This window comes from Miscanthus floridulus, chromosome 18 (assembly GCF_019320115.1).
Source record: "Miscanthus floridulus cultivar M001 chromosome 18, ASM1932011v1, whole genome shotgun sequence".
NCBI classification, from domain to species: Eukaryota; Viridiplantae; Streptophyta; class Magnoliopsida; order Poales; family Poaceae; genus Miscanthus; species Miscanthus floridulus.
The window spans coordinates 57469609-57485703 of record NC_089597.1 but is presented as its reverse complement, the minus strand read 5'-3'; the positions used below and the strand labels follow the sequence as shown (position 1 = coordinate 57485703).

At 44.6% G+C, this 16095-nt stretch overlaps 2 protein-coding genes across 2 annotated transcripts; both read left to right on the top strand.

Annotated features, from left to right (window-relative positions):
* Nucleotides 1-9221: 9221 nt before the first annotated feature.
* On the top strand, nucleotides 9222-10196 carry LOC136519732 (uncharacterized). The gene is made up of 2 exons (XM_066513105.1): nucleotides 9222-9733; nucleotides 9843-10196. Exons 1-2 carry the CDS (start codon nucleotides 9222-9224, stop codon nucleotides 10108-10110), a joined length of 780 nt encoding a protein of 259 aa, XP_066369202.1. The 3' UTR covers nucleotides 10111-10196.
* Nucleotides 10197-14738: 4542 nt separating this feature from the next.
* On the top strand, nucleotides 14739-15755 carry LOC136519551 (uncharacterized). The gene is made up of 2 exons (XM_066512940.1): nucleotides 14739-15443; nucleotides 15547-15755. The coding sequence occupies exons 1-2, from the start codon at nucleotides 14773-14775 to the stop codon at nucleotides 15749-15751; spliced, it is 876 nt and encodes a 291-aa protein (XP_066369037.1). The 5' UTR covers nucleotides 14739-14772; the 3' UTR covers nucleotides 15752-15755.
* The last annotated feature ends 340 nt before the right edge of the window (nucleotides 15756-16095 follow it).

The following is a 16095-nucleotide window of genomic DNA, read 5'->3' as shown; positions in this document are numbered from 1 at the left end:
TGAACGAGGTTTTGCGTGCTTTCATTGGGAAATTTGTTGTCGTCTACTTTGATGATATACTGATTTATAGCAAATCCATAGATGAACACCTTGATCACTTACGTGCTGTTTTCAATGCTCTACGTGATGCACGTTTGTTTGGTAACCTTGAGAAGTGCACTTTCTGCACCGATCGAGTATCGTTTCTTGGCTATGTTGTCACTCCACAGGGAATTGAGGTTGATAAAGCCAAGGTGGAAGCTATACAAGGATGGCCTGTACCCACGACGGTCACGCAAGTGCGGAGTTTCCTAGGACTTGCTGGTTTCTATCGCCGTTTTGTGAAGGACTTCAGCACCATTGCTGCACCATTGAATGAGCTTACAAAGAAGGGAGTGCCCTTTTCTTGGGGCAAAGCACAAGAGCACGCCTTCCATGTGCTGAAAGATAAGTTAACACATGCACCTCTACTCCAACTCCCTGATTTTAATAAGACTTTCGAGCTTGAATGTGATGCGAGTGGAATTGGATTGGGTGGTGTTTTGTTACAAGAAGGCAAACCTGTTGCATACTTTAGTGAGAAATTGAGCGGGCCTATTCTTAATTATTCTACATATGATAAGGAATTATATGCTCTAGTGCGGACATTAGAAACATGGCAGCATTATTTGTGGCCCAAAGAATTTGTTATACATTCTGATCATGAATCTTTGAAGCATATTCGTAGTCAAGGAAAACTGAATCGTAGACATGCAAAATGGGTTGAATATATTGAATCTTTTCCTTATGTTATCAAACACAAGAAAGGGAAGGATAATATCATTGCAGATGCATTGTCTAGGAGATATACTTTGCTGAATCAACTTGATTACAAGATCTTTGGGTTAGAAACAATTAAAGACCGATATGCTCATGATGCTGATTTTAAAGAAGTGCTGCTGCATTGTAAAGATGGGAAAACGTGGAACAAATTCATCGTCAATGATGGGTTTGTGTTTAGAGCTAACAAGCTATGCATTCCAGCTAGCTCCGTTCGCTTGTTGTTGCTGCAGGAAGCGCATGGAGGTGGCTTGATGGGGCATTTTGGAGCGAAGAAGACGGAGGACATTCTTGCTGGTCATTTCTTTTGGCCAAAGATGCGACGAGATGTGGAGAGATTTGTTGCTCGCTGCACAACATGTCAAAAGGCTAAGTCCCGGTTGAATCCACACGGTTTGTATATGCCTCTTCCTGTTCCTAGTGCTCCTTGGGAGGATATTTCTATGGATTTTGTGTTGGGATTGCCACGGACTAGGAAAGGGCGAGATAGTGTTTTTGTGGTTGTGGATCGATTCTCTAAAATGGCACATTTCATACCATGTCATAAAACTGATGATGCTACAAATATTGCTGATTTGTTCTTTCGAGAAGTTGTTCGCTTGCATGGTGTGCCAAATACAATTGTTTCTGATCGTGATGCTAAATTTCTTAGCCATTTTTGGAGAACTTTATGGGCCAAATTGGGGACTAAGCTTTTATTTTCCACCACTTGTCACCCCCAAACTGATGGTCAAACTGAAGTTGTGAATAGAACTTTGTCTACTATGTTAAGGACTATTTTAAAGAAGAATATTAAGATGTGGGAAGATTGTTTGCCTCATATTGAGTTTTCTTATAATCGTTCGCTGCATTCTACTACGAAGATGTGTCCCTTTGAGATTGTTTATGGCTTGTTACCACGTGCTCCTATTGATTTAATGCCATTGCCAAGTTCTGAAAAGTTGAATTTTGATGCTAAGAAACGTGCTGAATTGATGCTAAAACTACATGAAACCACTAAAGAAAACATAGAGCGCATGAATGCTAAGTACAAATTTGCTGGAGATAAAGGTAGAAGGGAATTGATTCTTGAACCTGGAGATTTGGTTTGGTTGCATTTGCGAAAGGATAGGTTTCCTGAATTAAGAAAATCTAAATTGATGCCTAGAGCGGATGGTCCTTTTAAAGTGATGCAACGAATAAATGAGAATGCATATAAGCTTGATCTTCCTAGCAGATTTTGGGGTTAGTCCCACATTTAACATTGCAGATTTGAAGCCTTATTTGGGTGAGGAAGATGAGCTTGAGTCGAGGACGACTCAAATTCAAGAAAGGGAGGATGATGAGGACATCAACACCGATCATACATCCACGCCGTCCACGCCGACACCTGCTGGTCCTATTACTCGTGCTCGTGCTCGAAAAGTTAATCATCAAGTGAGTTCCTTCTTGAGCTCTTGTCCATCCTGTTTAGATCTTGGAGACACGTGCACTCTTGTTTTGATTAGGAATCAAGGAGAAGACCGAAAGGGAAAAGGACTCGCGTAGGCTGGATTCGGACTGCAGCACACCTCCAACTTGCGACGGTCGCCACGGTTACATACGGAGTCGGATTGGGGTGATTCTGGACTTGTTGGAAAGCTAATAAAGTCTACTTTCATACGGATCTGACCTCGTACTCATACCTGCTCAGAAGCGGCATCAACAGTCCAAAAATCACCGAGAGGTCTATTCTGTCCAGGGTGCTGCGCCACCTTAAGTTAGCCCAATGGGCTTGTATCGTTTAGAGTCCAGTAGGGACGCGTCCTAGGGTTGGAGCACGACCCAAACTCTCTTGTGGTCGTCCTCCACACGTCATATACCCCTTAGCCGCCACCAGGAACACTTGGGTTTTGTTTAGATCAAGTTTAGCCTTTGCTACTTGCTTGTAGGCGCGCGTGCTGATCCAGCCGCCCGTCTCCTTGTCTTCGGAACCCCACTCATAATAAGATTCAGTTTGAGGCTTTCAATTTCATCTTGCAAATTCAGTGCTTGTTTCGTTGTTCTTGCTAGTTCTTCGATTGCTTGCAGGACGGGAGCCCTAGTGGCTGGTTGTTGCGCTCCACAAGATCGTGACGGCCTTTGGAGGTGGTGTATCGGTTGCTAAGGCACAGTCTTGGAAGGCTGTAGTCGGGCCGTGAACGTCATCTCCATCCACCAAATCGAGTTGTCTCACGCCTCTCATCGAAAGATCATCCATAAACCCTAGCGGGTTCATATCAGCAGAGCTCCTATGATCGGATTTGAAGATGATGATCGGGACCTAGGGTTCCATGTAGCCTCCTCAATCCACCATGAAATGCAAGGGAGGAGGTGCAAAGCTTGATTTTCTCCAGTGAGGATGGGGGAGACGGCACACGGATGGAAGAGGAAGCAACATCCATGTGGGCACGTGCACGAAAGGAGGGAAGTGAATGGTAGCAGTAGAAAAGTAGGAGCCTTGGGATGAGCCCCAGAATAGGTGTATGAATAAGTGCCCTACTGGAGTTGTTTTTTCGCCTCTATGACCCAAACATAGGATAAGGGTCATGCCGGAGTCCTCCATGCACTCCTTTTAATTAACCATGATATATTCCTAGTAATTAGCATATGAACAATATCAACAAATAGAGGTACTTGAGTAATTTGCAATAGCACTAATATATCTTACAAATCCTAAAATACTATGTATTTTGGGATGGAGGGAGTAGCTATCATGCCTCATACAACACTCAATCATATCAAACACTTCTTGAATAGTTACACCTAGCTAGCCTCAAATTTTCAGTAGGGGGAAGATGGGAAGAAAGTGTCGCCAAAGTAATAGAAGCCTTTTTTTGATAGGGCTTCAAGTGTCTCCAAAGCCTTGTCATTTTCGAAGTCACTAGTTAAGGTTCTCTTTGGCAAGGCTTTTCGAGGGTCTTTAGCTCTGACTTCTTCATGTTAGCTCATGAAATGATTCTCCAAGAGAAACTACAGAGACGAGAAGTCATTTTTTATACTAGAAAGTTAAAAACTACCTAAACATAGTTTCTTATGTGAAATCGTGCGTAGAGAAGCCAAACAAATAGGCAGGGACGGAGCAGAGTGAAGGCGAAACTGGGCTCCCGCCCCCTTGATCCATGCGACTTAATTTACTAACCTCAATAACTGTGATGATGGTTGCTGTCGGCCTGGTGGCCCAACTAAACGAGACATGTAGTCTAGTAGCACTCACAATAAGCAGCTAGAGGGTACGTAACGTGAATCTGCATGGCCAAGTATAGCAACTGAAATTGCGCCCCCCTCCCCAGCTTATGAGCGCAACGTGGCTAGCAGCCACGGTTAGGTACACAAAGGATGCACATGTCTGCCAAGCCGGCCCATCGTGGTAGTGGAGGGAGGAGTTTGGGATTGATTGGTCTAGTTTGGGCTCAAATATATATATATATATATATATATATATATATATATATATATATATATATATATATATATATAGAACTACTATCCTGTAGCTGGCTACAGAATAACTTATTCTATAGCCACTTTGAGTTATGATAATTACTATGTTAATTTATGAGATTATAGTAACTTCTTACTAAGTGGTTTACTATAATGTTATGGTAAATATCCCCGTGTGTTATAGTAACCCAACTATAGTAAATATATATTGACATTATGGTAAATTAGTATATAAAATTATGGTAAATAGAGGTGGCTACAGAATAACTTATTCTGTAGCTGGCTACTGAATAGCCTCTCCCTATATATATATATATATATATATATATATATATATATATATATATATATATATATATACACACACACACACACACACACACACGGATTTTACTTCCTTCCTTAAAAATGTATTTTTAAAATAGTGCTGTGTTAAAGGATTTCAAGTTTGATTAGATTTATATATATAAAAAGATACTAATATTTATCATACTATGAAATGGGTTCGCCATTTCCACTCATTAGCCCCACAAAAAATGGATCTTCTTGTTTATTTTGTGCCTGCCTTAGGGTGTGTTTAGGATCCAATATAGTCAGTTAAAATAATCTTTGTGATCCAAACACACTAAATTATGAGGTGGATTATTAATCAAAATCTTCTTGTTTCTTTTGTGCCTAACTTAGGGCGTGTTTGGATCCAGTATAGTAAGTTAAAATAATATTTGTGATCCAAACAGAGTAGATTATGAGGTGGATTATTATAATCAAAATCTCTTGTTTCTTTTGTGCTTCTTAGGGCATGTTTGGATCGAGTATAGTCAGTTAAAGTATCTTTGTGATCCAAACAAACTAGATTATGAGCTGAATTATTATAATCAAATCATCATATTACCATAATCCCCGAACTTGTTTTTTTGGTGATTATGCAATTTTTTAAGGAAATGATGATTACGCATTTATTTTGAATGTCCAAATTTTATATATGCCCGAACCCACCTTGTTCTTGGTTAACAAGGGACGTTCCATTTTCACTAATCTGTGTTCTTTTTTATGTTGATCTTTTTGCCAAGAATAAAAAGAAACCTGGACCTAAAATACTCTAATTTTTTATATACATCTTGAGATCTAAAAAACAGAAGTATAAACCTAGGTAAGCTAAAAAAGTAGAGTTAATTAGAACTAACCCCCGACTAATAGAAGTTTTCCTTACCACTTACATAATCAAATATCTCTTCAATCATATTCCGATCTTTGTTGCTAGGTTTTCTATAGAGTGCATTGTGATGCATATGTATCAAACGGTAAGAACCCTACATGCAAATAAATAATTGTGAATAGTATATTTTACAATATTTTGCTTCTCTGAAGCAGATTGAAGAACTCCTTAAAAGTTAATTTTCAGACATAATAATTGCTAAAGGCACAAAGCAATAGTTTCATGGTTTTGGTTTGTTCAATGTCATGAATCATGATCCATAAATAGCTCGTTCCATAAAAATACTTGTCACATTTGACTTTGCAAGGTCTTCGAGGCATATCTTTGACCACTAATATATCATCTACTCTTTTCGTTCCAAATTATAAGTTGTCTTTATTTTTTTAGGTACATAATTTTTGCTATACACCTATAATATATGCTATGTTTAGATATATAGTAAAAACTATATATGTAAAAAAGTCAAAACGACTTACAATTTGAAACTAAGGGAGTAGAATGTATTTCGAAGATCCTTCAAATTTATGATATTTTAATAATATTTCTAATTAATACAAATATATCAATATATCTTTCATTTGTGTGCCTAAACTAATAAAAGATTTAAGAAAACGATGTTTCTTGTTTCTAAGGTTTGACCAAACCTTGGCCTAAGTATTTTCTTTTAAAAGAATCGTGTCCTAGATGATATGCTTAATTTTCCTGACCGGAGGGAGTGTAACTATCATTTGATCTGCATATTGTAATATATAGACAAGAAAAAAGTCCATTTTTGGCCCTCCAACTATGGCTGCAGTTTTGTTCTAGCCCTCTAACTCCAAAATCAGACACGCGCAGTCTCTCAACTCTTGAAACCGTTTAAAATTGGTCCTCGCGTCCATTCGACCGTGGTTTTCGCACAGTAAACCTGCCACGACCCCGCCTGTCAGGCCTTTCCCTCTCACCGCCAGGTTGGGACCACCTGTCATCCTCCTCCCTCTCTTCACGGCGACGCTTGGCGTGTGAGAGAGCGAGAGCGGAGCGCGGAAACAGAGTAGGGGTGGGGCAGGGCAGAGCTGTTGTCCGCGCGCAGCAGCAGGGGAGAAAAGGGCAGGGCAGAGCTGGGGGAGAAAGGGAGAGCAGAGGCGCGCTGGAGCAGGGCGCGGCGACGGCGGCAGAGCAGAGAGCAGAGGAGAGGAGGATGAAGAAGAGGGAGCAGAGGAGGCGGCGGAGGCGCGGGACTCCGGCGAGCGGACGGACAGCTCTCTTCACGGAACCCGCCGGTCAGGCCTTTCCCTGACCTCCCATCTCACCCGCGCACCCCTCCTTCCTCGCCGACGCATCCGCTCTGCTCCTCCTTCGGTGCTCCTCGCCGACGCATCTGCTCTGCTCCTCCTCACCTCCCATCTCACCCGCATCTACTCTGCTCCTCCTCAGGCGCGGCGGCCCGCATCTCCTCCTTCGATGGCCCGCAGTGGGAGGAGCGGCGGCCTGCATCTGCTTGACCGTCGTGGCGGTGGGCTCGTGTGGCACGGCGCGGACCCCAGCAGAGCTCCTCCGTCATCCCCGCACGCAGGATGTCACGACCCTGGCCTCGTCTGGCATCTGCGCCAGGCCGTGCCCCTTCGACCTCGCCGGTGTGCACGGCGGATACCGAGGTGTGTGCGCTTGCTGCCAGCCGCATGCTCCACCGTCCTCGTGCGTCAAACCTCGGAGCAGAGAAGCACCGTCTTCGGAGTGGTGTCCTCGGAGCAGAGAAGTGCAACGGATTGTGCTCGCCATGCTTGCCCATCTCTGTGCTCACCATGCTCGGAGCAGAGCAGAGCAGTCCTTCTTCACCTCCGGCCGAGCTACGACCAACAAATCTCTATCTGCTTCACACTAATACAAGCAGCCTCAAATCTCTTTGCTTCAAGCTAATACAAGAAGCACGGCGGCGCACCACCAAATCTTTCTCTGCATCACGAAATCGCCCGCCTTTCCTCTTCTTCAAGCTAGGCAACACAGAGGGGCTAAGCACGCGGCGCTAAGCGCGGGCGAGCAGGGGACCTCTGGCCACGAGCACGGCGAGCGCGGAGATGGGCGAGCACAATCTGTGAAGAACTACTCTGCTCTGCTGTGAGCGCGGAGATGGGCGAGCGTGAAGAAGGATCCATGCCGAGCGCCGTTGCCGCCCAGCTCACACCGGAGCTTGCTCCGCTGAGGCCCCAGGACCGCAGCACAGCCGAGCAACTCGCCGCCACAGCCATTGCCATGGACGGTCACCACCGCACCACCTCCACCAGTCCGCCGCAGCCATTGCCGCAGACGGTCACCACCGCACCATCCCCATCCCTCCATGACTCTCTCCGGTTCCATGCCCAGCTCACCGAGCAGGCTGCAGTGCACGCTCGACACCCCTTCCATCCCAGCACGCACGCACAGTGAGGCAAGCAGCAGCCGGCCGGAGCTCCGCCGTGAGTTTTGGACATTGGCGTTGAGGTGGTGCCTATTGGCTCAATTGAAGGAAAGGAGTGCCTATTGGCTTTGCCTAGGTGCTCGCCGTGTTGCAGCCATAGTTGCAGAGGCGGCGGCCGCACGCGCACTTGCACAGCTTGGCTGTAGCGGAGGCGGCCTTGGCATTGGCGGCGAGCCGGCGAACGCGAACATCGTGTGGAGACTGGACGTACAGGAAGACGCCAGCGAGCAGCACGAGGAAGAACGCCCGCCGGCGAGTAGCGCGAGGAAGAACGCCCCAACAGCAGCAGCGATGGCAGCCTGAAGGTGTCCAGCGGTGGGGCTGCTGCTCCTTCCATGGCGAAGCTCCAGCCTAGGACGTGGCCGCGCGGGCGAGCAGCGAGCAGGGCACCGCGGCGGCGCAGGTGAGTGGCGAGCGGGGTGTCGACGCCGCGCGGGCGAGCAGCGAGCAGGGCACCACGGCGGTGCAGGCGAGCGGCGAGCAAGACGCGGGGCCCGCGCGGGCGAGCAGCGAGCCATGGCGTGAGCAGCAGGAGCAGCAACCATGGCGCGAGTAGCAGCAGCAGCCATGGCTAGCGCTGCCTGTGCTGGCCGCTGTGGTGGCAACGACGTGTGGCGGGGAGGTTGGGGAAAGGCCTGACAGGCGGGGCCCGCGAAGAGAGGGAGGGGGATGACAGGTGGTCCCAACCTGGCGGTGAGAGGGAAAGGCCTGACAGACGGGGTCGTGGCGGATTTACTGTGTAGAAACCACGATCAAATGGACGCGAGGGCCAATTTTAAACGGTTTTAAGAGTTAAGGGACTGCGCGTGTCTGGTTTTGGAGTTAGAGGGCTAGAACAAAACTGCAGCCATAGTTAAAGGACAAAAAAATGGACTTTTTCCTATAGACAAACCCTCTTCTACTATGTCTGCGTGATACTACCCACCATATCTCACCTGACTATCTTTCTTTGCTCTAGCAAAAATGATTACAAACATATTCACAACTATATATGGGACAGTGGATGACCTTGTCCAATGTCGTTTTGTGTGCATTATTCCATTCTTGCTAGGTGCTGCTAGGAACCGAATAACTCTCTTCTTGTTGTCTTCAGTAGTGAACTATACTGACCGTAAAGCTCAAGTAGCATTGTACCTAGCTTCACCATTTGGCAAGAGACCAGCCAACAGCTGAATCATATGAAACGGGAATATGGATGAGCTAGCAATCGTGGTAAAGGCAAAGGCATGCATGCAAGCTAAATGCCATGTACTTTACTGGTTATATATATCTCCAATCCAATCTAGGTTCACCCGACGGAACGCGTGGTGAACTAGCTCGCCGGCCAATATGTCCAACGATCGGCACACAGTCCCCGGCGGTGGGGAAGGGACCACGTCGTCGGAGGTTCCGGTGGTGATCTCCGATAGCGTCGCAACGGCGGCGGAGCACAAGGAGTGGCTCAAGGAGATGCGCGGGTGGCTGATCGTGCTGGCCACCCTGGCCGCGTCGGTGACGTACCAGGCGGGGCTGAACCCTCCCGGCGGATTCTGGCAGGACAGCAACGGGCACTTGGCCGGCAACCCCGTGCTGCACGACGGCCCCTTCGTGAAGCGCTACCTGACCTTCTACTACTTCAACGCGACGGCGTTCGCGACGTCGCTGGTCATCATCATCCTTCTCCTCAACGAGCGGTTCTTCATGTCGGAGGCCAAGGTGGCCGCGCTCACCCTCACCACCATGGTTGATCTCATGAGCCTCGTCGGCGCCTATATCGCCGGTTCCACCCGCAACATGGCCAACTCCATCTACATCATCGTGCTCACCTGCTTCCTCTTCGTCTGCGTCGTCTACATCGCCAGGTACGTCCAGCCATTATTAGCTAGCTGCTGGTTCTTGCATGCACACGTTGCATTGTGAGATCATCAATCATTCACGTTACATCTAGCTGCTTGCCCAATAATGTGCTAGGGTGCTGCCGACCCTGTGCTTCATCGTGCTCTTCATGTCGCCGTGGATATACCGGCTGGCCAAAAAGGGGTGGCTGCCGGTGACGGAACACATGAAAAAGAGAGTTCAGGTGGCCAAGGAGAGGGAGCGAGAGGAGGAGAAGCAGATGAGACTGCAGGAACATAAAAAGGCCAACAGCACCTGCTGCAACTGCTGCTCATGCTTCAAAGCGTCCAAGTACGACGACATTGAGAACAGGGGGCTGCCTGTTATAACTGAAAACAACTAAAATTATTCGCGCATGCATGCGTTAATTACTTCTTGCATTGACATGCCTGCTTAATTTCTCTTCTTGTCACTATATTATTAGGGTCTTCAAAGCACAAATATATATACCTTTGTGTCCTTTTTGAGGAAATGAATAATTTTAGCATCGAGTTGAAAAACAGATATATGTAATAATGGAGAGGCTCAAATAACTACACAACGAACTTCTTTAGTTTGTTAAATGAGGAAAGGTAGCAAAGCAGCTAATGTGCAATGGCATTTATCTCTTGTACGGTTGTACTATTCAACTTTACATCATACTACCTCTGTCCACAAAAGAATACAACTCTAGATGCATTCTTGGTTAACGCACCTAAATTTTGACTAAATATATAGGTAAGATACTAATGATTATGATATAAAATAAGTATAGCATCAAAATATATCTTATGACAAATCTAATCATGCTTATTGGATATTATAAAAATATTGGTATATTTTTATAGTTAATCAAACTCTAAGATACTACTTTAACTTGATATAGTGCTAGAATTACATTCTAAGATAATAGTTTAGAATAGTTACAGCACATGCATCACACAATGTTTTAGTGTTCACCTAAACGGGCCGACTAAATAGTTGCCTACACATGTTTAAAGAATAAACAATGGGTTCATGTGTAGTTTAGTCTCTTGTCACTAAATTAGACGCTAGATGCATCTAAATGATTAAACTAGTAAAAAACGGTTTAAACATGGCATATTAACGGTGGCTAAACGACTGTAAACACCAAAACATGTGTTTAAACTACTGTTTAGACGATTAACCGTGAAAGTTTGGTTGCTCGATGAACTTCTTGGATGGTTGAAATTGCGTTTGCATATGTGGAGGGGAAACTTTCGTGTTATTTAAATGATGTCTATATGACTATGTGTATGACTATATGTACAATTGTTTATTGTCTATCTCAAATTGTGCAATTATGTTTATACCTCAAATTGCACTTAAAATTTTGTATAAAGATTATAATTTTTATATGTATATCTATTGCTACAGTGCAAACCATTTAAAGTGTCTAGTCAGTTGTCTAAACGTCTAAACGCTGAAGAGAGGGTTCTCATCACCTGCCTCTAGGAAGTCGTCACCCTTAATGGGAATAATAAAGGTGGGGACATTTGCCACCGAAGTAGCCCATCCTCGTCATACGCCATCAACCCCTTCCACTGGATCTGCAGAGAAGGGAGATGTGGATAAGAAGAGCGATCGGAATGTCAAGGTGAAGAGGAGTATCAAAAGCACTTGGATATATTAGAGACCATCAATCCGTCATGCCTCATGGTCGCCGTCCTCCTCGATAGATCCAGCCATGCATGGTCGTTGGATCCCGCACCCTCCTTGATGGATCCGGCCATGGAGGTAGCCAAAGGAGCTCTCGGGCCATGCATGGCCTGTCAGGATCGCCTCCCTTTTAAGTAGATTACCTAACTAAGTAGTCTTCCATTGACTACCATTAGCTAGACAATAAAGTTAATCTGTTATCCTTGTAGATCACCCATATGACGTACTCAACCAAGCTTCACCTAGGATCACGCGGATGGAGAGAATCATTACAACATACAACCAGTTAACATCGCATTAGAAGTAGGTTTACAATAAGTTTGTGCCAGTCATTACACCACACAATCCAAAGTACACTAGTGGAAGTATTTTACGAAGACAACATAAACAGACCGAGGCCCAAGAACGGGAGAAGACGTGGGGAGGGAGCTGGGTTCAGCCAAATTCAGAATGGAAAAAAGGAGAAAGAAAGGAATTCTAGGATGGAAATTTCAAAGAAAATTTGGCCCATGGGTTTTTGAAACTAATTATTTTTTCAAACTTTTTCCAACCTATTTTAAAGCCTTTTTAAATCTTATTTTTGAAAATTATTTAAACTCCATTTCAAAGCTTTTAAAACTATACTTTTATAAATCATTTTAAATCAACTTTGAAACCATTTCGAAAGCCAAATAAATTATTTAGAAACTTTTCAAACAAAGTTTTGGGGCTTAGCTTAAATTAGTTTTTGAAACAAACATTTTAAATCACTTTTCTTAAATTGAACAAAACTTATTCACGGCTTGATAATTTTTCTTTTTTTCATACAAGAAAATAAATGCAATAAAATGTAAATTAAATTATATATTTTAAAAAATTACACTTTTCATTGTTTAAATTGACACCAACTTAAGTAAAGCTTGGTAAATATAGAAAAAATATTAAATACATTTATTTTATTTAATGCATTCTATTTACACCCCAAAATGGAAATTCTAGGGTGTGACAGAAATGAACTCAAAGTACGTATGCATGATACTATGCAGATCAATTGATTAATAAGACATATACTAATGGTGATAACAATTTGAAGCTTAGGTTTTTAGCTAAATACATGCTAACGTATAAGGAAGTATGATGAAGGAGAAAGACATTAGTCAATCACATTGAGTAATCGAAGTTTTTATGGTAACATGCTATGTAAGAGAAAATGCTAGAGTAAAGCTATTCTAAGGTAAAGCCCGCCCATTTTTGATCCAGTTGGTTACTTGAATCTATGCTAGTTCTGATAAATTGTCACTGTTCACACATATAATTGTCAGAAGGAGACGATCCTTGACTTGTGTGCAGAAATCAGCTAGGGCTAGTTTTCTAACTTTGTCAAAATTTAAAATGGACTCCTTCGCGTTTCTCTGTCTAGACGATCGAATAACATGTATAGAACATAAAATTTAAAGTCTGAATGAATAAATCATGCTCCCGAGAAATTTCAGTGTGCAAAAACCGATGGGGATGGTTTTAGTACTTTTCAAACTGGCCTAGGCCGGTTTATACTATCAAAACCAACCCATGCCAAATTCTAGACTGTACAAGCCGGTCCGAGCACTGTCTTGTTCAGATTTGGGTTGTATTTTTTTTTGAAAGGGATTTGGGTTGTATTTGACATGATTTATAAGGGATTTTGGCCTCCCACGGGATAAGTTTGCCCCACCCTATATATAAAGGGTCACAGGCGATTGAGCAGAATACAATCACATAAAACACAAATCAATCTACTTTTACCTATCTTTTTCAAAATCTCTTCCAACCTCATGATGCTTCTCCTCTCTTGGTCCTATGACCAAGGGTGGCACCCTAGACTTGATGACTGACCTCGGGCAATCTATCGATATTCTCGCTCGATGGGACCCTTCCAGACGAGAGCTTCGATGACTGCTTTGCTAATTTGTCCGAAAACTAGCCATTCTTCGTCACCTAAGCGTGATAGCTATCCTTTACTAGTAGTTTGTTTCTAAACCTTATTATTGTTCTCCACCGCGAAAGCATATTGGTTATCCGTTGGGGTTCTATGATCTATTTACGACCCTTGTGTTCGTTCCATTGTTATGAGTTTGGGACCGACATTCGTGTCAACCGTTGCTACTAATATTGAGTACTTATTACTATATTTAAAAAGTACACAAAATTATGTATTTACGAAAAGCTACGGCAGTGCTGTGAGCCTGTAATACGATGACTGCGTGACTGCACCGTGGAACATGTGAGGAAAGCTTAGAACCAACTGACGTACAACGTGTGAACGTCACCAGCACGCTGATTTCTCCTTTCTTTCCACTACAAATGGAGAAGCAACAGATTTGTTCTTTGCTTCAAGGTAGCCGATCGATTAAAGCGACCAATCAAACTGGTGCCTCTTTATTCCTCGCTTCCACCTCTGCAACACACCTCGTTAAACTGTGATGGCTCTAAGCTTCTGTCCCTGTCTGATTTTCGAGCTGACAATATTTAAATGACAGGGATACTCGCGTTTGTCGCTTCTGGTTTAATTTTCTATCACTTCTGGTTTTCAAGGTCTGGTTAAATCGGTTCAATTATCAAGAATTTCAGTTTTGACAAAATGTTAACCAAATTTATGTTAAAAGAACTAATAACCAACCAAAATTGGTTTCAGTTCACTTAACCATTTAATTGTAATACATATTATACTTCTATGGGACATAATGCAACAACATAATTGTATTGAAAAGCCTAACAAAGATGCATCTTGTAATAAAACAAAAGGAAAAACAACAAAGGAAGCTTCCAATTTCGTAACAGGATAAAAACGTACCCAATTGCTGGAGCTAAATACTACTTACTTCCTGTTGCTTTGATTCTTCAATAGTAGAAATTTGTCACAAATAGTAGAAATTTGATTCTTCGGTACATCAGAAGCATGCATGGGATTGTCCGATTCCTTTCTTCTGCATGTAGATATGTACAATTGTATATGTATATGCATCCATTCTTTGTTTTGTCGTCTTTAATAAAGATGTAACATTGTGTGGACAAGTTGTGCTTGCTTCCAGAGCTTGCAATGGAGACGATGCTCACAATGCAAGGGCGTTACCAGGAATGCACAGACCCACTATATATATATGGCATGGGGCATGCAGCGGCGGATCCACAGCCCTAATTTCTTGATTTCAAGCCTAATCACTGTAGCAAAAGCTTGATTTCACCATTAAATCTTCATGCAAATCAACATCTCCATTATTTTAGCCCCCCTTATCCCGCATCGTGCATCCGCCACTGGGGGCATGTATAGTTCGCTTGTCTTGGCACATGCATGTGTGCTCCGCCAAGCTAATAAACGCCCCAAATTAAAATGTCTTGTCCGATCAATGTCGAGGAAGCACAGGGAAGTCGAGCCATCAGCGTGGCCGACTCTGCTCCGGGCGATGCGACCCCGGCGGTCACCGAGATCAGCGCGACGGGGAAGCGCGGCATCCCGGTGTTCGTGGCGCCGCTGCACAGCCAGAGAGACTGTGATGGCCGAGGCCGCCGCGGCGCCACTGCAGAGGAGATGATGGGCATGGGGTTCCAGGGCTTCCTCCTCCTGAATGCGTGGGAGGACGACGACCCGGTGGCGCAGCGCAAGAAGTGGTTCAAGGAGATGCGTGGGTGGCTGATGGTGCTGGCCACCGTCGCGGCGTCCGTGACCTACCAGGCCGGCCTGAACCCGCCCGGTGGGTTCTGGCAGGAAGGCGACGATGCCGGCAACCCGGTGCTTCGGGACAAGCACTGGTCGCGGTACATGATCTTCTACTACTTCAACGCCACGGCGTTCGTGACGTCGCTGGTGATCATGGTGCTGCTGATGAGCGAGCGGTTCTACCACACGGAGGCCAAGGTGGTGGCGCTCATGCTCACCACCTTCATCGACCTCATCAGCCTCATCGGCGCCTACATCGCCGGCACCACGCGCTTCTTCTCCTCCTGCATCTACATCATCGTCATCGCCTGCGTTGCCTTTGCTGGGGTCATCTACATCGGAGAGTACGTGTGGCGTGGTGTGATATGCAATATATATGTGCATGTGCATGCCTCCTAATTGAATGCAATGCAATGCAGCTTCATGCTCTCTCTGTTTTTTTGGCAGGGTAATGGAAGAAATATGCAAATTCTTCATGAGAAAGATGCCTTGCATGCTCCGACTGCTGCAGAGCAGGTGGTTCCCGGTGCCGGCTGAGGTGGTGAGGAGTATGCAGCAGCCTGAGCAGCGCATTAGCCAGATGAGAACGACGGCGAGGAACAATCAGAGCGGTGGCTGCTGCGCCTGCTGTGCGCCGCGCGCGGAGGGCTGAACGTGCGCGGGCACCACGCTGGCCTTCTGGAGGGGCAGTGAATAGTGATCTGATTAAGCGCAGTGTGGCATAAATAGTTGGAATTACAAAGTGGGTTTCAATAGCCCCGACTACCAGTACTTTTAGTCCACATTATTTTCCCAACCAATTGTAGACATAATAAAATTCTTGATTCTTGATTGACACCTGTTGATAATTAATAAAGGCTGCCTATGCCACATCATGTTTGTCTTTTTATACTTGTCTGATTATGTATGATCTATCTCCACATTGAGTTGAGGTGGATTCCTCAGGTCCTTTCTTTAAAAATAAAACTCCATCTGTAACCATTGAACTTTAGTTCA